Source organism: Onthophagus taurus, chromosome 2 (assembly GCF_036711975.1).
Source record: "Onthophagus taurus isolate NC chromosome 2, IU_Otau_3.0, whole genome shotgun sequence".
In the NCBI taxonomy this organism is placed as follows: Eukaryota; Metazoa; Arthropoda; class Insecta; order Coleoptera; family Scarabaeidae; genus Onthophagus; species Onthophagus taurus.
In genome coordinates, this window is record NC_091967.1 from 14133854 (window position 1) to 14156183 (window position 22330).

The 22330-nt window shown below is 32.2% G+C and overlaps 1 protein-coding gene across 3 annotated transcripts in view; it reads right to left on the reverse strand.

Annotated features, from left to right (window-relative positions):
* Positions 1-22330, reverse strand: part of LOC111426943 (metabotropic glutamate receptor 2-like) — a 127212-nt gene that overhangs the window by 61403 nt on the left and 43479 nt on the right. For 2 of the 3 annotated variants that reach the window (XM_023061850.2, XM_023061851.2), the window contains exons 2-3: positions 12880-13856; positions 12117-12657 (exon numbers count right to left, since the gene is read on the reverse strand). In XM_023061850.2, the coding sequence (XP_022917618.2) occupies positions 12117-12657; positions 12880-13794 (1456 nt within the window). In that variant the 5' untranslated portion in view covers positions 13795-13856. Of the gene's footprint in view, positions 1-1005; positions 1114-12116; positions 12658-12879; positions 13857-22330 lie in introns of those variants that run through there. The other variant, XM_023061852.2, reaches the window with a different exon arrangement.

Sequence of the window (22330 nt, forward strand, 5' to 3'; positions counted from 1 at the left end):
AATTCTAATTCGACATGAATATTTAAATGTGATTATAGAAACTGGGATATTTTGACCAAACTAGTCACGTATAGTGGTTATAAAGCTTGGTTTTTATATTTTTGTATGCAGAAAACGGATTTGTTCTTAGGATCGCGAACACATTTTAGTTTTTCGTTTTGTGAGATAACGTGCTTTCAACGAAATTTTCTACGTGCAGATTTTTGGCGTAATTTATCCCGGAGGTACACTCCTACTAAAGAGAATTTTTAATGAAGGGTATAATGCTTTTTAGTCGATTCCAACCCACCCCTAACATTGCTTTAAGCCGCTCCTTTTTGACATATAAAATTCTAACATACTTCCTCTAATTGGATACGCTTGTATTATATTTTGCTTAAGCTCCAGTAATTGACCAAAACGTTGTTTTCCGAAATATAACATAATATAACAAGGTCGTTTTAAGATGGGAAAGATTTAAGATGATTTATTAAATTTTTTTTATAAAATATTGTGTTGAAATAACATGAATCAGGATTTACACGACATTGCATTAATTATTATTCGTTCCAAATAATTAAATTCGAAATTATTTAAATGAGGTTTACACTTCGAATTAAATACGGCTTATTAACGCTAATTTGAAAGCTGTGAAATTTTAATCAAATATTTTATAATTATGTGTGGTATTTAGGGAACGATTATAATTATTATTTTCGCCCAATTATTTCATAAATATATTTATGAATAATAGATTTAAATAAATCTAAATAAATAATAAGATAAAAGTATACATGCATAAAATTAATTATTTATTTAATTAAATAGATATATTTAAAGTTTTATTAGGAAAAGTTTTAGGCTATTTTGAATATTCCAGTAATATATCAACTATATTAAGCTCTCAATTTGAGATAGCTATCAGTTTGCAACTTTTCAAAAACTTTTTGAATCAGTAATAAGCTCAAATTAAATATTAAAAAATATCTGACTAGGTAAAATTTATTCCGAGCATAAACTTGTTACCTGTTACTAGCCGAAAGCGCGTTACCACGTTTGAAAAGTTCTCTGAAGTTTAACTTAACGCGCGCGCGTTCCGGTTGAGTCCGGTTTTGGCACGACCAAACACGCAGTTCGCCGGCGACTACTGGTTTTAAAGTGTTCATACCATCGTGGTGGGCGAGGAGGCGTGCGCGACAAAGTTTGTGACCGTGACTGTGCCAGACTGCGCGGTGCCGAGTTCGCATCCTTCTATAGCAAAAACAACCCCTAGATGACGACGTGACATTATTATATCCGTAAATCGGCCACGGTTTTCTGGTCACCTACTACTCCAATTTTTGATGTGATTACAAAGCTGAACAGTTCACGGCCATTCTATTCACCATTTTCATTAGGACGTCATTCTCCTCATAATTTAGTTCATTATTTATTGCAGTCATTTACCGCTTCGTGTAATGCGAATTATGAAGCCAATGAATTATTAATGGTGGAGTTGTTTGGTGTACTATCAATGGAATTCGAGTGGATGTGGTAACTGTGGTGGTGATGTTTGAATAGGTTTAGGTAGGAAATGGAATTAATGTGGAATTATTGATGAACAGTTGAGTGTTATTAGATCATAACGTCGTTATTGAAATAATTATCGAGTTATTTCTAATATGAATTATGAAATTTATGAAATAATACACAATATTGTAACAGCACTTCCAAATCGCTTCGTTTTGTGAGCATTTTGGGAACCCAACGGGAACACAATTTTCGATCATTTATAATCGTTTTGTGACAATCTTATGCAATACAGGGATCAAAACGGTATTTATTTTCCGAACACGGCTCGTATGTTATGTTAACTATAACAGACTTTTACTACCTTAAATAGTTAACGCTATATCTCTTTCCAGAATTTTTTTATATGTTCACAGGAATAGATAGCACTTAGCCGCACGCTGAAGAACGCCATAATCTATTGAAATGAAATAAAAATCTTCAGGGCATTGGCAAACAGTAAGTTACGAGGCATTACAATTAATATTACATCTATCAAAATCCGAATAACATATAGCACTGTCTCAGCCTCGGCTTCTTCACAAAAGACAATGGATTTAAGGAATTAAGGCGAGGTCGCTTGCGACCGAGGCATTACAATTAATATTACATCAACCCAAATCCGAATAACATTCTGGAATAACGTTGCTTGCGGCCGAAGCACTACAATTAATATCATATCAACCTACATCCGAATAACATGTATCATTGCCTCGGCCGCAAGCGACCTCAGCTACTAATTTCTAACGGTACAGGTTGTAGAAACTACGTTAATATTTTTTTAACAAAGTAAATTCTACTGCCTCGGCCGCAAGCGACCTGGGCTATTATTCTTTTGACGATGCTGATTGTAAGGGCTATGCTATTCTTTTTTAACAAACTAAATTCTACTGCCACAACCGCAAGCGACCATAACTGATATTAGTAACACGATACTTAAATATGTATTATAACAAAAATAATCTAATCCATGAAAAACTACTGCATTTTGGAAACTTTTATTTTTGAAAAATCCGTTTTGCGAGCTTATTCAAATTTATTCACTTTGTGTTAAACGATGAACACGGATCAGAGATAATTAACGAAAAGTTTTCAATCTAAGGAAAACGAAGGGAGATTGGTTGCATTTGTAAATAATGCTTCCCAAATACTTCAGAGTTGTGTTTGAGCAAACTCAAATTTCGGTTAAGTATCACTAGAGAGTTTAAAAAGTTTATTTCAATGCTAAAAGAAAGCATTTGTTCTTTAAGATTAACAGTACTTACAAGTGTCAAGCTAAATTATTGTTAACGAAGAATTTGCTGCTTGACTGATTTTGTTGATGAAATGACTGGACATCATTTTTGAGGAAAACTATTGATTGATTCATAGCTTTGGAGAGCATTAAGAAAGCGATCTCTTCCGTACTTCATTAATTGAAGTGAGTAAACAAAAGATAATAAACGTTAGCAAGGGCTGAAGGTATTTTGTTATCTACCAGAAGATATCCCCACTCAATCTCACCACCTATTCCGCGGTGAGCGGAGATGTACAAGAAGAGTAGAACAAGATAGATAGTGTAAGATTTTGGTCAAGAAATTATTTTGTTATGTTATTGATAAAATAATGATAAAGGGATCGAAGTACTTTGAGACTAAATATTTATTAAAAGCATTAAGAAAACGTTGATAAAAAGTTATCTTTTTTCATTTTAGAAAGATGATTATTGTTGATATGAAGAGATTGTTTTAGATACAACCGGAAATATTACAGATTCAAGTTTTATTTAGGTTACGTTTAACGGATTGATTTGCGTGAGTTTTATTCGAAGTACAGCTACAGGTATGAAAATATTGACAAAAACGTGCTTTTTTTAATTTTGGTAAGTGGATTAAGTTGCTCAGCCCCATGAGGTTTGGCAGGAGTCCCATAAGGGGGCCAGATAACATCTCGTCGATAATCCCAGCATAAACCAAACTAAAATATCCTCACATCATAATCGCTTTTGGTCATCTTGGACTTTATAAAAAGTAAGTAATTGTAAAATAGGTTGATGTAGGTTAAATGAGTGAGCGTTAATTTTAAAGCATTTTTATGTAAATTAACAATATCACAAAAATAATTGTTATGGATTACAAATGGAAGTTAAAATTTGACATTTGAACTTTGATTTTGAAAGAATTTCAAAAACCCTACGTCACATGGCGGTGAATCGGAACGCACCCTAGCGATAAACAATATTTGGGGCATCCCCATTCTATGCCAGAGCTGTTCATACAACGTTTATTTCAACGTTGATTGTGACGAATCTAGTGTTGTCGAATGGTTGGATATAGACAAAAATGATCTGGGATATGAAATCCTTGATGACAACGGTATTGCAACCTCAGTTGAAGTATCTAGAGATCAAGAGAGCAGCGAAAGTGAAGAGGCAACCGGAATGTAATGAAGTCCAGCTTTTGTTATTTATTTCGGGTTATTTTCCGGGTTATTTTCGAAAATCCGAACAATTTGGTAATCCGTACTACCTGTGGTTCCAATTATAGTTCAGATTTTTGATATTCTAGTGTAGTCCATGACCCAAGATGACCAACGTCTTTATGAAACCAGTGTTATCTTTTATCCATGCTTTTACTAATGAACTCCGTTACTTCCGCCGAATTAGTTATTGTAGATAGGTCATAAATCCGTATTGATGATCAATATGTGCAGTGATTATTTTAAGTAGTTTGAAGAAGTATTCTGAAGACAGGTTTTCGAAAACATAGCTTCATTCGAATTTGTCCTATATTTATTATGTACTAACGATATCATGGATGAATTTTAGATGATCTATTTGCAGTACTTAATTAATCTTCATTTTAGTTCTTACTTTTCAGAAAGTAATATTGTATGATATTTTTGCTGTTAGGCGTTTATATCGTATCAAAAACAGCTTTTTCTATAATAATTCACCTTATAGTCACGTTATATTACTTTATAAATGAAAACTGACAGTTTAAAAGCGACCAACCACACCTAACAATGAAAATTTATTTTAAAACGATATCGACCAACTGGCAATAAATATTTCACGTACACACCATATCAGAACAATAATAAATTAATTTGAGCGTATAATATGAAAGAAAACAAAGAAAAGCTGGTGTTTTTATTTAATTGTTATGCCGTGAACGTCGGCCTCATGTTCGCCACGAGCCTAAAAACAAATCATCAAACAAGTCGGCTGAGTTCGAGAACAGGTCGTAGGATCAGAGACCACAGAAGGAAAACGAAGAAAAACACGGGCTTCCGGTTGGCGTTAAAGGGAACTGTCAAAAGCACTCGCCGGGCAGTATTTCAGCGAAACCATATTATGTGAACGAACGCTGAAAAAGGTTGCCCTTTTTACCTTCGGCACGTTTTCAATCATTCCTACGAAAAGTGAAGGGCGATCTCCACTTGAAGGTAGTCTACTTAAAATTTAAGCGGAGTGTCACACAACGGAACGAAGGGTCTTTAAAGATGTCCTTAAATTTAGACAGGAGATAGAAAACTAAATGGTTTCACATTTAAGTTCAATATAATCAATAAGTTAAAAGTGTTACATCTAAACGTTAACAAGATTCTCTCTATCAAACTTCAATGGAACAATCTCTAAATTATCCAGGTACAACAGATAATTTAGGCTGATGTTGGTTTCGGATAGCGTCATTAGTCAAAATGGACCAGGCGACAATAGCGCACAATACCGTCCAGACAGAATGAGCGATTCCATTTCCGGAATCGATAAAATACCGGTAAACTATCGGCGTCGAGACGCCGACGTCTCCGTCTGAAACCCAAGGATTGTATCGCAGATTGATAAATGAACGCTCCGCGCGACGCTCGCAAAAGAGAAATAAACTAAATGGCACACGTAGGAAGAACGGAAACGACATACGTGTCTTTCAGCTTCTAAGAAATGGTCGTCTACGTCTGTTAAGTTTTTGATTGATGACCGTCACTAGGAAGTCTAATGGAAGATACACTGTTTACATGAAAAAGCTTCTAGTTTAATAAATCAATTAGAAAATTAAAAAAATGTTTAGGTTTTCTACATTTTTATTTAAACACAAATACTTTAATCCTTCTAATGCTCTTATGAAATTACTTAAACGGTTTAAAAAAGGAGCGAAACCCACAATCACTTTATTCTATTAAATAAATCATTTTAATGCGAACCCAATATGATAACACAAAATAACAAACACTGTAATAACAACAAATTTATTAAGTTTTCTCAACTTCCCGACTCTTATTTAGATTAATGTTTGTAGATGAAGATATATAGATAGAATACCTAAATATGAAGGAAATAACTCTCGGCTAAAGATACAATCTGAACCGAAAACAAACAGAACCGAGTTTGGTAAAGTAAAGTACTTTCCTGAGTTGAATTGCCTTGCGGTTGTTTACCTGTAGTTTATTGTTCTAAGTAACTTTCCCAGTATATAATTTTAAAATTATTTTCTGTTGAAGTAATAAGAAATAAATACAAGTCGTATTAGATTTTTTTTTAATTTATTTTATTTTGTTTGATATTGTTCTAGAAAAATAGATTGAAGGTACAAACCCCTTCATTTTCTCTTCTTTATTCTGAAAGTCTAATAACGTTAAAATTTAAATTAATCACAAGAGTTTTATGGCAATATCATCGACGTTCAAGGCAATTTAAATAATTTATTGAATTGTTCTCTTTGCCCCGGTTGACGAAATCCAAGTGAAATATCTAGATTCGAGATCCGATAAATTCCTCTAAAGGGAAATTGCGTCCTAATTGACGTTATCTGAAGGAAGTTTCTATTAGGCCATCGATGCGCAATTGATATTCTAAATTCAGAGATTCGCGCAATCGTCAATTCCGTAGCAATCGGATGACCCTTTTCAGGATTATTGCTTTTTAAATTGTTCCGGAAAATTTAATCATTCTTGAAGGGTTCAAAGCCGTAAATCTATTGAAGTAATAAAATTTAATATCGATTTATAGCTTTAGCATTAACGTAAAATTTTATATACTCAACTGATTAAATCAACAATAACATACACAGTTATTTTTGTACATAAATTTAGTAAATTTAATATTCGTAAATTAAGTGAGATGTCACCGCTTATTACTAAATCAAAGTTTTCCTTTTGTTTGGTGTTAAAATGGGATGATTTCTGTAGTTTAGGTCGTTCGTTTCGTAATTTGTACAATCACCGCTAGATGGAAGTGGTAGAGATATCTAGAAACCTGCGAGAGCAGACGATCAATAAACCCCCCCACTGAAAGCTGCAGCCATCTGTTGGGGGGATAACAAAGCTAACGCTTTAAATTTGGGTATTCAGTTTAATTAATTCTTAATCTTCAAATTTATTGCATACTAGAAATTGCGAGTTTTCAACTTTTTAGGGCTTACCATAAAATTGGCGACAATATATTTCATAGCTCTAGTAAAAAGACGTTTTGTTCTAGTTGAATCGGTGATAAACTTGGGGTTGTTTTTTTACTTTAAAATTATGCATGGAACTAAATCGGACATCGTGGAATTGAACGTAAAAAAGTTCTATTTCGCGATAAAACCGTTTCACGTTTTAATCTTGGATGGTTAACATTGGGCAGAATGCCAGTAAACTAAAAGCGTTGTTATGGCGAAATGCATTTAAAAAAAAAACCTCACACAAAAAGCACTGTTTATCGAATAAGAGCTTTTATTGATATGAACTCTCAAGATTTGAAACGTTTAAAATGTTGTTTGTATGACTTTTGGCGCACACAACCTAAAATTTACCTTTCATTATCGTTTTTGGTGCAGTGATCATCTAACGCACATGCCACAAAAGCGATAACAGTAAAAACGAACAAACGTGAGTGCCAAGATTCGGTTAATATGGGCAGATGCCTCGTGAACGACACGCGTTCAATCTATTAAGGAACAAACTTACCCAAACACAAGTTTATTTTTCTAAAGCGGTTTCATTTTGACGATAAAAATCTTACCTAAAACAAAAATAAAACATAAATTAGCTTTTGTGAAAGATAGATACAATCAGAAAATGAAAACTTAATTTAAATTTTAAAACGAATTTTTGTCTCACGTATTTAATGGAGTTGAAGAAGGAAAGATGGAATATTTCTAGTTTTAGGTCTAGCGTTAGTTCTACTTTTAGTTTAATAAATATATACAACAATCTAACGCTGAATAATAACTAAAACTAACATTCGGGTTTACCCATACGTCTCTTAAGACGGCTTAACCCGAAACTTTCTAATTCTAGGTTTAGTGTTAGTTCTAGTTTTACTCCAATGAAAAATGTACAACAAGCTAACGCTAAATAACAACTAAATCTACAACTAACACTAGCATTAGAACTAACACTAGGCCTAGAACTAGCTACATTCGGTTTAGCCGTCTTAAGAGACGTACGGCTAAACCCGAATGTTTCTAGTCCTTGGTCTAGTGTTAGTTCTACTTTTAGTCCAATAAAAATACACAACAATCTAGCGCTGAATAACAATTAAAACTAGAACTACCGTCTTATTAATAGCATGACTTAAAAATATTTTGTACGTTATATCCGAAATCCGTTTTAAGAAGATACGTTATCTAAAGGTTTTACTGTATTAAACTCGTAACTTTCTGTAAGGCGATCAATACCAGTCTCTCTTTTGAGTGATTAATGATCTCAGGGAACAAGTCAGAAACTCGTCATCAGTTCCAATTGCATGTTGGGCATATAAGATTTGCAAAGGAACATGTCCCGTTTCCTCGACAATTTGCAAGTTGAAACCTCGACGAAACCGACTTACAAATAGTTACAAGATACGATTTAGACCTTCAACCCGATGATGTGCACATTCAGTATTTCACAAAGGTTGAGAGAACGTGTTAATTAACACGCAATCGCTAAGACAAAGTGTGACTATTTTACTAAAATTTGGCCTTACAATGCAATTAAATTTTCACCTACGAAGACGACCTGAAGTAAGTTTTGCAATTAAAGTTAAATTTAATTGTGTTGGGTAGGGTTTAATTTAAAATTTTTTGTGCAAGTTCATTAAAACGGGACGTTTTGTTGTGTTTTCTCAACTTAATTCTAGCTAATTGTAATAGATTGTCTTGAGAGGATTATACAGTTTAATTTTATGACGGTTAACGCATGTAGGATACATTTTAAAAAATTGCTTTTTGTTTTTCATATCTTTTTACCCTTCTAAATTTTACATTAATCGTCCACGAATTCCTTAAACCTATTTTTCCCTAATTACGACATCAGAACGAGGTCTTAATTAAAAGAGACAAAAGACTCGGGGTTATAATTAAAGGTTCCAATTCCGTTTTACCCTTACCATATCGATTTGCCAATTGAAAACCCTAATAGCCCTACCCTACCATTAAGAAGAATTTAATCACTGGAATTCAATTCTTTTGCTATTTATCCCATCTTACGTTTTCAACTTATAAATAAGTATTCAATTAGATGGAACAGATGCTAAATACCAGTTATTTCTTAAATGTTAAAAACAAATACTTAGGTTATTTATTGTTTCTTGTGAGTCGATATCTTGCAATAAATTTAAAATCAATGGGTAATGATAGAAACGTAATACCATCAACAAGAAGTAATAGGATATTGATGGAGTTTTGAAAGCAATTTCTTTTCTAAAACGATCTGATGGGTACTATACTGGTCCACTTACACGCTTGCAGCAGAGCAAGCAATTAAGTCGCCAACAGTAATGAAGATTGAGTTAGAATTCAATTACGTGGCCTTATTTACGACATTAGCCTCTTGTGACCGTTTCGATATCGAATAGATTACGGATAGTGGACTTTCTGAGGATGGATTAGGGGTAAAACATGTTAGAATACGACATCTACTGCAGTATTATTACATATAGCACATGTTATATAATGCGTTGTTTGGGTATATTTCAAACGAAATCAACGGAATTTAAAAGATTTGATGATAGTGGTGACAAAGTTGCTAATAACAACAGATCAAAGGGGACAAAGAAAAACGTTAAAAAAAGTTTTTAACACAGCATATTAAAATATCACTTTAAACACTTGAAAATTTATTTGATGGAAAATAACAATTTTTTTGTGCAATTAGTATAAAATCAAAAATTGACATTTTGTTTTCTCTTTGATGTTAAAGGCCTTGGGAATGTGGTATAAAAATCTATTTTTTTATATTTATTATTTAAAAGTGGAATTGGGATATTGATACATTGGTTTTAGCTATTTCTACGTTATTGTCTTGGTGTAATGCATTTTCAATTACATATTATATGTATAAGGGTGTCCATGAAGATATCTTTTTTATTGATTTTAAATTTATGATTTTTCAAACAATACTTTTTTTAGAACTAAATTATGTGTAAAATTGTGAAAAACTTAATAAAATTACTTTACAATGAGGAACTTTCACTCGCATGCATGAAGTAGAGCTAATCTAACGATTTTTGGATGAAAACAATAATGCTTGTCAACCACATTCTTTCCTGTTATATTCACATTTGATCTACGTTTAGAAGATACGAGACGAGCTTTAAATTTTCAGATTCAAAAGGTAACACTGTAAGTTCGCAACTTGACGCCATCCACCTTGAAGTTTCTATAATTCAATTTATTATTTTAAATGTTTACACATTAAACATAAAATGCTCGAGACATTTTATTTTAGCATAATTTTATCAAATAATTTACATATATTTATTGTTCACTCTAAAATAAATAAACTCCAACATATTCACACCAAAAACTATAAAATGTTTCCTAGTATTATTTCAATAATAAAAGTAATTGTACTTAAACTCAATCCTACAATCAAAATCCAAATTGCATATTCAATATTTTCAAATTTAATAGGTGACGGAATATCATTACGATTTATATTATTATTAGTTTTGTTATAATAAGAGCCTTTATGCCATTTGTATAAAAACCCAGTTTCTCTAACACGGTTTAAACCATTGTTTATGTAAGGAGTCATTGGATGACAATGTTTAATAAGTATGTTGGCTAAAGTTAATGAAAGGTAAATTGAATCGTACGTGTTTTCATTTAAAAAGTAAAAGGGATCGACGCCGACAAAAGCAAAATTTTGGTCTTTTCTAAATTTTTGAATAAGTGTGTCTCTTGAATTAGCTTCTATGTAATGTATTCTTTCAAAATGAGTTGCTTTTGGTGCTATGTATTCTGTTGCAACAGGATTAATCATAATGAGACAATCTGAATTAATTACTTCATCAACGGTTTTTAATTTTTTCGCATTAATTGGTTTTGTTGTTATGCTATAAAATTGTGCTTGTAATAGAGATGTAACTATTATCCCGTATAAACTTGCTGTTAGAAATAATATTTTACCTGTTTGCTGATTAATTGCGGTAGGAACATTTAAATTTAATTGGATAATAGTGAATAATCCAAAAACGAAGTTGAAATAAACGCGAACCAACTTATAGTTGTACGTTAACGATACTAAAGTAACTAAAATTATATTCATTATCAAAATGAGAATCCACGCTGAAGGTGTAAATAAAGAAATTAACGCAGGTAATGTCGGTATTGATTTAGCTTTTGGCACAATCAGCGTCATTTGCAAAAATCCCATAGTATCGGAAACATCAAAATCTTCAAAATAGTGTTGTTTAGTTAGATAAGGTATCACACAAAATCCTCCCAGAATATCACTTACATTTTCATTAAAATCTTTTAATAATCGAAATGATGTTCCGTTGATGCTATATTCTCGCGCATATTCAATACCGTTTTCTCTCGACCATATTATTTTAATGTTGTACATTTCAGAAATAAATTTTATTATTTCAAATACAATACCAGGTTTATTAAAATCGTACGGATTTATAGAAAATGGTGGATAAAGATACCAAGTTCCTTTCATACAACAAGATTTTGGAATAAAATTGAATTTATACTCATTGCAATTGAATGATATTACTTGAAAAGTTATGCAATTAAATTTGTTGTAATCTATCGTATAAATGATATCTTTATGAATAACGATAATTTTATAAATATTTATTTTCCATAATTTATTAATTACGGTTTCTTGTATCCCATCTTGATATATTTCAACAACGTAGAGTGATCTGCAGAAATGTATATCATTTTGTTTTATTCGGTGTAAAAGATCTTCAAGTTGTTCGAATGATTCGAAATTTACAAAATAATTCATTATATTTTCTTTTATATTTAATCCCCCATATTGGTATGTATAAATTGAATTGTTAATCTCAACTTTATGACTGTAATTTATAAACAGTGAGTTTCCACTTAAATTTTGAAATAATGTTGTTACACATGTTCCATTTGAAGCCAATGTGTATTTAAAGCTTAGAAAAGTTGAAATTAATAACGCTGAGTAACCTAACATTTTACCACTTTGGATATCTCAGAATTAATCCATAATGTATGTTGTGCTATATTTATATTAACGTAAATTACGAATTTTCTTGTGTTACTAATGCATTGAGGTGAATAATATATTATCAATTTTTTTTGTAATTTCAAACACGAATACGAACGCATCTAAATGTATGAACAAAAAAGAATAGAAACTCTTAATGTTTTATTTCTTACCTTTAATGAAATCCACAGCCATTTCTAATCCATAAGTGTCCTTATCGCAATCGTCTAAAATATGCGCACCAATTGTAATATTAGGAAACATATTCCACTCGTTCACTTTATCCAACGTAAATAACATAGCTTCCAATGCTTGTATTCCACCTTGCGGCATTACTGGACCGCAAGTAATTTCTTCTTGCCTTTCATGAACCATCATTAACCCACCTAGTATAATATCACCTTCCACAACAGCCTCCTTTTTAACCGGCCATGGAAATTCTTGCACAATTCGAGAAGTATTATTACCGTCAGATTCATTACTGTTTTCGAAGTCTAATGATATATTAAAAGAATCGTAATCAAAAAGAGTCGTGGACTCAAATTGTTTGAAATCCAACGTTGTTGATAAATACTTAGTTACATTTAAAAGAGTCTTCTTGTCGACATTTTGTGTTGTTAAAATTACAGTCGTAGGATAATTTGTACTAGTAGAGATATTGATTACATCATTATTTATAGTTGAAAATATTTCGGTCTCTTCTTGCACAGTAATCTGCAAATGATAAGATTGACTTCAATTATAATACATCATAGACATAATTAATTTGCGTAATTAATGCAATACCCCAATATTGATAGAGTATAATTACTCTTAACTAAAGCTTGAGCGTGATAACTTACAATTCACAATGCCACAAATCATGTATCTTAATATACAAGCAAAATGTCTTAAGCCGGACCCCAATTTGTTATGTCTAAAGAAGGTCGAACTTACCTCCTCTTCCTCTTTATTGATTAAATTTCCAGTGAACAAATGAAACCCTTCTGTCGTTGTCACCTCTGCCAATGCCTCTTCATCACTTAGATACATCTCGCTATCGCTTCCTGATTGATTGGTAGGTTCCGGTGATGAATTGGTCCTTTTAATTACCAGTGGTTTAGGGCGATTAATGGAGTCTGTCGATACTGTGTTAGAGCTATCAGTACTAATCTGTTCGTCTTGAGAAGTGTTGTTTAGATAATCGGTAATTGTATCGTTTACTAAAGAAATGTTTTTGGTTTCCTTAAAATTAAGCATTTTATCTCCTTTACTTTTATTTAATCCATTGGCGAGTATTTCATTAAACGAGCTCTCGGGATTTAGGGATAGTACGGTATCCTTTGATTTAGGATTTTCAGACGAAACAGACCTGTTTACTGAAGAATTATTTGCCTCGAATTTCGATACGAATTTTCGGTTTCCCTCTCTAATGACCCCAATTTTAATTCCTTTAGTCGAACGATGTCCTAATCTGTCTTGTCCGTTTCGATTGGTCCCATTTTTACCATTCTGTGTTCCTACCGGAGTGAAAACGTTATTTGCGTTCTTTTTCTCTCCCGACTCGACATCAAATCTCCCCACCAAAATTTGCTCTGCGTGACTCTTATTTTCTGGGAAAGTATTAATGTTTTTATTGGAAGACTCCCCGTTAATCTTATACGTAGTGTTCAAGATGCGAGACGTGTTTGCTTGGATAATATTTCCACTAACGATCTCGGAATGCGTTGGTTCGATTGCCGATTCAGTAAGATTAATGCGATGGGTTATATTTGAATGGAAATCCTCGCATTGTATTAATTCCGTTAAAATAAACATTAAACCGAATACTAGCTGGAGTTGAAGCGATATTCTGCGAGATCGTATCGACATTTTTGTAGATTGATGTTGTGGAGATGTGGCGATAGTCACGGGGGATACCCGCAAAATTCCATCTAAAAAAAAAAACAAATCCACATAAATCTTACAACGTCGATGTTTGTTAATTTATGAAATAACATCGTTTTTGTAATTGTTACCCTGCAAATTAGATCGGGCATATTAAAAATACCCTCGTTTATCTGATAAAAGCAATATAGCTGAGATTTACAGTGAAGTTTTTATGACTTTTGTCCCTTCTACTGGAATATTTCCAACGTAGTACATGCGTAGCCTGAAAATTCTCTCCCTTATTTATGAGGTATACACATAAAATACTTTTTGTTTTGTCCTCACCGCGGGACATCTGACCCATTCGCTTTACTAACTAAAACGAAATAAAACGTAATCAATATTTCACGTATTTATTTTAAAAGATTCAACTGGAATACGTGGTTCTACCAAAATATTGATTTTAGCAAAATTAAATTATGCTGGGCGCGGTTGCATTTGTGAGATAACCAACACTGTATAATTACTATTGCCGGTACATTTTATGTTTGTAAAGCGCATAAATAAAGTATTAAACGTCTAAATTAAATATCGACCGACTGCTAAACAATTCGTTTTACTCGTACTCTTCAGATATCGAACTTGAACGTAATGGTGTGAACTGTCTTCTAAAGTATAATATTAGACATGACAATGAAAACATGGATGAAGGGCGTGAAGTTGAATGACCATTGATCATCGTATATGGGAAATTTCAAAAGCGTCACTCTATCCACCATTTTTCATAAAATATAATTAATCATTTTAATATTCAAAGTTGTCACATCTAATCTATTCAATTATTGTCTATTAAAATATGAATATGAATTTTTTTTATTAAAAACTTTAATTGCAAGTAGTAATTTATAAATACAAATGTTGTAATTAAAATAATTTAGCTCTAAGGCGATATTTTGTGCGTTTGATTGTGTTTTACCACGTTTTCCTTACATACATTCATTATTCAGGTCTATTCAGAATTCTTGTGTCGTGGAAACATAAAGTTTGTGTTTCAGTCGATTATTCGCTATATCAGCCATAGCAAACACTTTTATATGGAACGTTCCGGATGATTGATGATTCTGTTTCACCACTATATTCTAAGTCTCTGTAATAATATTGCTCAGAAATAACCACAAAACGTAATCAAGCACAAAACTTAAGAAAACATGTAATATAGTTTTTAGAGTTTTTATTCGCTTTTTTTATTGACAATATTCGTTAACAAACAGAATGAGTGTCTAATTTAAACACAAAATTCACAAAGGAAGTGATAGTGTAAATGTCACGGATGTTCATAAATTTACTTTTGGACACAGGGAATTAGCAGCATCTAGCCATCCATTGTAGTACTAGTCTTCTGCAATACAACTACCTTTTTACTACTTTACTATTTTTTTGCAAGCGGTACCTAGCCCTCTACAAGCAGTATCTAGCTTTCTGTAAACAATGTTTTTGCAAGCAATGTCTAGGCTTTTACAAACAATATCTAGTCTTATACAAGCAGTATCTAGTCTTAGTTATAGGGAATTTGCAGTATCTAGCCATTCATTGCAGTAACTAGTCTTTTACAACCAATATCTTCTTATGCAAGCAATATATAGTCTTTGTAAGCAGTATGTAGTCTAATACAGACAGTCAACTCTGTTATTGTAAGCAACACCTAGTTTCTTGCAAACAGGAATCATATTTCTAGAAACAGTCTACATTCTTTAGCAAGTAGTATACAGTCTTCTGCAAGAAGTATCTAGTGTTTTACATAATATGCCTAGCTCTCTACAAGCAATATCTAGCGTTCTGTAAACAATATTTAGTTTTTGCAAGCAATGTCTAGCCATCCGCATACAATATTTAGTCTTATAAACAGTATCTGGTACAAGTTCAAGAGCTTGTTAGTAGATGTAGGATTTTAGACCATCACAATAAAGTCTTCGAATACTCGTTTGGGTTGGGTTGGGTTGGGTTGGGTTGGGTTGGGTTAGGTTGGGTTGGGTTGGGTTGGGTTGGAAATAGTTGTTAAACAGTATGTAGTCTTTTATAAAGTTTTTATTTTATTTTTAAATATTATTTTTTTATTGTATCTCATTAGTCATTCTCGGTCAAAGGTGATGAATATGTAATGAGTTGCGAGAAGTTGTTTATTGTTTAAGAAATAATATCTCGTATAGTAAAACTGAAATCACTTGTGATTAAAAAAGTTGTGGAAAGATTGCAAAAGTGGTGGATTGAGCACTCGTATACTTTCATTAAAGCCAGAAGGGGTTGTTGTTGTTTTATGTAATCTTGTGTACATTTTACGTTTTGATTCAAAACACGATGATTCTCATTTGTTGTAAACGCAAATATTTTCTACTCTAAAGTTGTCATTTTCAAGTTCTCGAAAAATAACTGAAAATCTGTTATGTTTATTTTTAATTTAGTTTATGTCTACTTTTAATTTTTTCATTTTAGTTAATTATTTAATTAAAACTTTTAACTAAACGCTTTCGTCAAAACAATATCCGATTATTCGAGGGATTTCTAGTTTCTAGTTATTTCAACTTGGCCCGGAATTTCGACTATTTAAAACATTACCTGACCAAAAATAGCAGAATTTAAATTCTCTTTTCACCAACTAATTACAGTAATAATAGAATATAAAAACTTTCTTTTGTGCAACTTTTTTGAGGCACAACGAAGAACGTCTACATTATTGGGTTGGTACCTTTCCTCCGTTTCTTGGCAAGACCAAAACTCCGAACTGTTCGCATTTCTAATCGCCCGGTTAAGACGTCTCGTCCAACTCGATGCATATTAATAGCGGTTCTCGACTTTTATTTTGACGAATTAGGGTTCATTTAAATATAAATTGCTACTCGAGAATTTAATATCGCCGCCAACGTTGAATGCAAAGCAACACATTAAAAGATGGAATTGTTTTTCATTTAACACGCCCAACGCGTGTGGATAATTTTTTTTGTTTTATCTGCGGTTTTAATGAAATTAAACGACCTCGTTGATTTTATTTTAAACTACAAGTGAACGTCTAATGGATATTATAATAATTTTAATGACCTCTTGACACTTTATTTTCTACGAGTTTCGCGCCCTGTTGATTACGTAAGCTTTCATTTAACATTTTTATTTATTATTCTATGAAAATGGGTCTCTCGTGGTAAAAACGAAAGGAACAAGTTTTAATTTCAAACAGTTAAGTTAATTTAAATATTTAATATTTAAATAATCCTCCCAGATCACAGAATTCTAAAGTATTACCGCAAATGCTTTGTGATCGCGGTTGTGTTGGTACTTTATGGTAGCCATTAGAATCAATTGACTGAAAAAGTGTAAAATAGAGGAACATAACGCTCGCCTCATGGATCGATTTAGAAATGCTGTTAATCGAGGGCAAAGCTGAGTTATAGTCTGTTATAGAAAAAAATGCCAGACTGAATTTTGGTGTTCAGCTTCCTTTTGATGTTTTAATGAAAATTTGAAAACCCTCCATCGAACTCTGTGCCGATTAATATTTTACGCGTGGTTAAATGTCAAATGCAACGCGTGATGAATAACTCGCTAACGGCCTGTGTTACAGAATAAAATGTTAAAGTAAGAAAATGAGGAGGAAGGATAAGAAAAATGATAGAAATGGTACATTTTGAAACACGTCGTAAATATTTCAAACCAGATCACGTTTTTGTTCCTGCTAAAAGTCACATTCAAAAAGTTTAGTTTTGAATCGGTCTCCACCTCAATGATAAATTTTAAATTCTGGTGAATGTTATTCAAAAGTAAGTAAGCGTACTTTCAAAAGCATTCGAAAGTTTTTATTTTCAATTGCATTATTACAAATTTGAGCCATTGTTCGACGACTTATATCGCGATGCACATATTTTTCTGCGGTCGTTGGAGCTCAATAGAATTGGTGCGATTTCGTTTAACATTAGCTTTGTTGCAGAAGCGCTGTTGGAACTCCGTTTTTAGAGTCTCGGAGGCTAGGTAATCGCCTCACATTTCAATGGATTCGTCTGCATTATTTGATATATTGAATGAAATGTCAGAAACTATGAAACGCTCGGTCGATTTGGAATACGTTACCATATTTCTTATTTCGTATTGTGTTCTTAAATTTGAGAATCGTAGTTTTTTTGTAGGAGCATCTTACAAAAAAACTGCAATTCTCAAATTTATTTCCGAGTGTTACCACTAACATCTTGTAAATAGGGTGTTCCATTTAGGCCCACTTTTACCACCTCTTGATAAATTTATCCGAAGATAAATTGGCGCTCTTAGCCAATGAGAGCGCTTAAATCCGCTGTAACCATGGTGATTATCACAGATAGTTTATCAGGAGGATGATAAAAGTGGACCTTAACAATACAAAGTTCACGATTTTTTATCATCGATTCTACCGATGTTTGGCTGACATAGGTTGGCAACGAAAGTGGCCGATACGCTACAACTGATATAATATTAAACAACGCATGTAGCACCTCGGCCGCAATCAACCTCGACTTATCGAACACTGAAAATTACAACTTAACTTGTTCAGTATGTGTTATCTAAATATTGTATCAATTGTTAAGCAAAGCCGTAACATGTGATGCACAATATTGTAATCATATAAAGAAATCATTGTTTCAATTTGTTTTTGTTCCATCCTTTTATTGATTTAATTAATGAAACGAGTTTGGAAGACTGCATTTAATTTTTTTAAATTTTTTTGATCGGTTTTATTTATTGAAAGTATCATTAGTATGATTGAAGAGTAAACAATATTTAAATCGTGGTATTAATGAAATAAACATATAACGTTAAATTTCGGGCAAACAGTTTCTGTATAATAGAACGTTTGTGCAAGTAAGACAAACAAGCAAATTTATCGTGTGTTGCCATATTTACCTTCATACCTCACCTGCAAAACGTTCGATGTTTATTTAGGTGGTGAACGACCAACAGATCAAGCTACTCATCAATCGTTGGTGTAGCGAAGGGTTTCTAGCAAGGTAACACATTTCTCTTCGTTATTCCAACAAGAGGTATTTACACAACTTTAACGATATGTTTGTGATTTATTTATTATAGAATTTGTACCCCATTTTAATCGATTTTTTTAACTAAATTATTTTAATTTTCATTAAGATTTCTACATAATTGAGTAGACTTAGGGCATCTTTAGTAAATAGAGTTATGTACTTCTAAGTAATTAAAACTACACGATGGTAAAAGGAATTTAATATCGCCTTTGGGTTACTGACATTGAGCGGAAGTTCTATTGAAAGAATTTTCTGACTCAATCAAACTGTTTGAATAATTTAAAGGTACCAAAGTGTAATTTGCGTATTCGAACGGTATTCCGACGAGGTTTTGGGTTAATTAACGATTGAACAATGAAAATGAATTAATTAATCGCAATTGTCCGTGAATACACAACAATTTGAATGTTGTAAAACTTATACAGAATAATGTGTGCGTTGGCTTTAATTAAGGATAACTAATTTTGTGGAAACCATTACTTCTCTATTGTTCTTTGTTAATAGTATTTAATGAAAGTTTGGAACATATACTTAGAATTTATATTTCCTTTGGACTAATAAATTTTGATATGAATTTAAATCAATTTTGAAATTTACATAATGAAAACATCAATATGCTACCATAAATAAAGTTTTCGATAATTGGATTAACCATCGAAATTTATAGGATAAATCCGGTAAATCTTCCTGGATCGAACTAAATCTGTTTCATATTTTGGGTTGACATCGGATTTAGAAGTAAACATATTAATGCAGAGTTATTAAAGGAAACTATAATTAACCTCAACAAATCTCGTTTAATATGAGTTTAATTATCTAGTTTTGCTCGTTTGAATTTGTATTTATTGCTAATGGTTTTCGGATATCAAAGTTCATTCAGTGATATAATGCATTAACTGTTAGAGAATATGTTAGTTATTAATTATAGGAATAGAAAATATTGTGTTAGAGGAAAAGCTGTTCGATAATTCAATAATTTTTCTAAGTTTGCTTCATACAACTTTGTACTAAATCCCATTAAATTGTATTCTAGAGAATAGTTGGTAATATTCAGCGTAAACTTTAGTATAACTTTATGGCTTTATCAGAAGAAGTTTGAGTTGAGCTTTTTGCTATTATTCTGTGTCTGCCGTTATGAAACTTTTGACGATAATTTAATATCCAATCATAATTCACTGTAATTATGCAACAAAATTTATGATTACAATGCAAAATCGATTATAAAACCTTCCGAATGTATTACAATGTAATATAATACAACAAAGTATACAAATAAACTGTAACCAATATATCTCTTGCAGTTTAAATAACAGTACGTCCTCGTCTAAGAACATCAATGCGAAAGCGTACAAATTTATTGGAGCTTCGCTTAATTTTCGAGCGTGGAAATAGCTGCTGTTATCTCTTCGTTCGCGAAAGGCGAGGGTAGGGAGTAAGAGATAGACGTTTGCTTTGCTGTTGCTCCGTCGAGATGTGTTTATTCTCGGCTGCCATGTTTATTGAACTTTCTGTACCTCAGCATCGAGCCAACGTTATCACGCAGACGAGTTTTCTTTTTCACTACAAAATTCCGTAGGCGACACAAAGGCTTTTATGCATTATATCGATAGTTCTTTCTTATTCAACTGAAAGCCTCCCAGGTGTCTATATTATTATACTAAAAGGATAAGATCTAAAACTCTTAAATATAGTGCTTATTGAAATACTATTTGTAAGAAGAGTTATTCAAACATAATAAAAAATACTTAAATAAAGCAATTTATTTTGAAAGGTGAAGATTTATTGACAAATCTCACACTCAAATAAAAGTGTTTGTGGTTTGTTCTATAGATATTGTTCTTTTTGGTAGCTCGTACAAACCAGAAATGTATAAATCATTCGAAATCGTTACATCGGGTTTGCCTACGGAGAATAAATCTGCAAACCTGATCATAAATTCGCCCAAGGGCGATCCGTTGCAAAATTGAACCCTTGTACATAATTCATGGTCCTCGCAATCAATTCTTAGTAGAGAATCGCAGACGACGGAGAGTGTCATACTTGAATGCGGAAGTGTTCTTAAAATTTGCAAATAAAGGGGATTATAAGCGTGATGCTTTGTGCATCTTGATTTCACCAAATTTTTGCCTTCATTAGGAGATACGAACGCTTCTTAAATAAATTCACAAACTATTCAAAACATGTTTTTTAATCCAGGAAATACTATTATATCATGCTGTTTTTTATGAATATAAAAGACTTCATATACTCTATGAATTAAGGTATGGGTGAATTAATGAGACAAGTCAGTGAGGGTCAAGGGGGTGACTTATTCAACTGAATTTGTTGAAATAAAAATATAATTTATTCACTTCTTGACCGCATTATAAATATTTCGAATTGCTCTTAAAGTAGAATAGAATTTAAAGAAGAGAATAAAAAAGATTATTGGTTTAGATGATATGTTTAAAAAGTGTAATAGTATAAATTAAGAAATGGTGAATATTGTAGAAGTACACGATTGTTTCACGGCACCGCGAAATTGATTTCGGTTGGTGTATCTCTCCTATGTATAAACTTGTAAGCCTCCTTAGGGCTTTACAAATGTTATGGTTACAATCACGAGGCGGGTGATTGCACTAGAGAGTCGTATTGTGCTCGTTGTAGAAGTAACAATCATCTCAACGCGAAATGGGAAAGTGAGTCCTCGAAATGTGTGAATTGTGAAGCGATGTGCGCTAAATTTAATTTGAATATGTACTGTAATCGTGGTATGTATAGTGTGAAACGTCTCGTATGTAACAGAAATATTGAATGAGAGTAACGATTAAATTCTTTACTTGATATATACAAAAAAAATGCTTCTCTTGTCACTTTTCAAAGCTGTTCATAAAATTATTTGCAAATTATGTTGTATCTGTCCATATCAGTAATAATGTAATAATTTCGGTATCCGAGTACAATATCATTTATTATAAAGTAAATATGCATGTTATTCGTTAATAACATTTAATTCAAAAAAATTTCATTCATATTTCACGGTTAACAGTTTTCAGACATTTTAATTAACCGGTGCATGTGTAACAGGAGATTTAAAACATTTAATTCGACATGTATAAATTTTGCTGCAACGCAAAACATTCACTGTTAAATAACTCCGCTTTCATTTAAAATGAAATTAGCCCGCGACGCCCACGATATTTAGATATTTATATGTAGACCATCGTAAACGGTGCGCTAAAACTAAGTTAATAAGTTTCTCTACGTAATTTTCAACTTCCTAATTAGCATTAAATTTTAGCATGCTAAATGACATCTGGATTCGTGAGTTTTTAGAAAATTAAAAGTAATATTTATTTTATTTATTTGGGTAATTAGTCTACGAAAAGCAATATACCTGTAATTATAGAGTAATCACATATATGTTATAAAAACATATCTATAATCTAAAACTTTTTGTGTGATTAAACTGTGAGACAAATTCGTGTTGGCCAAACTATGTCAAA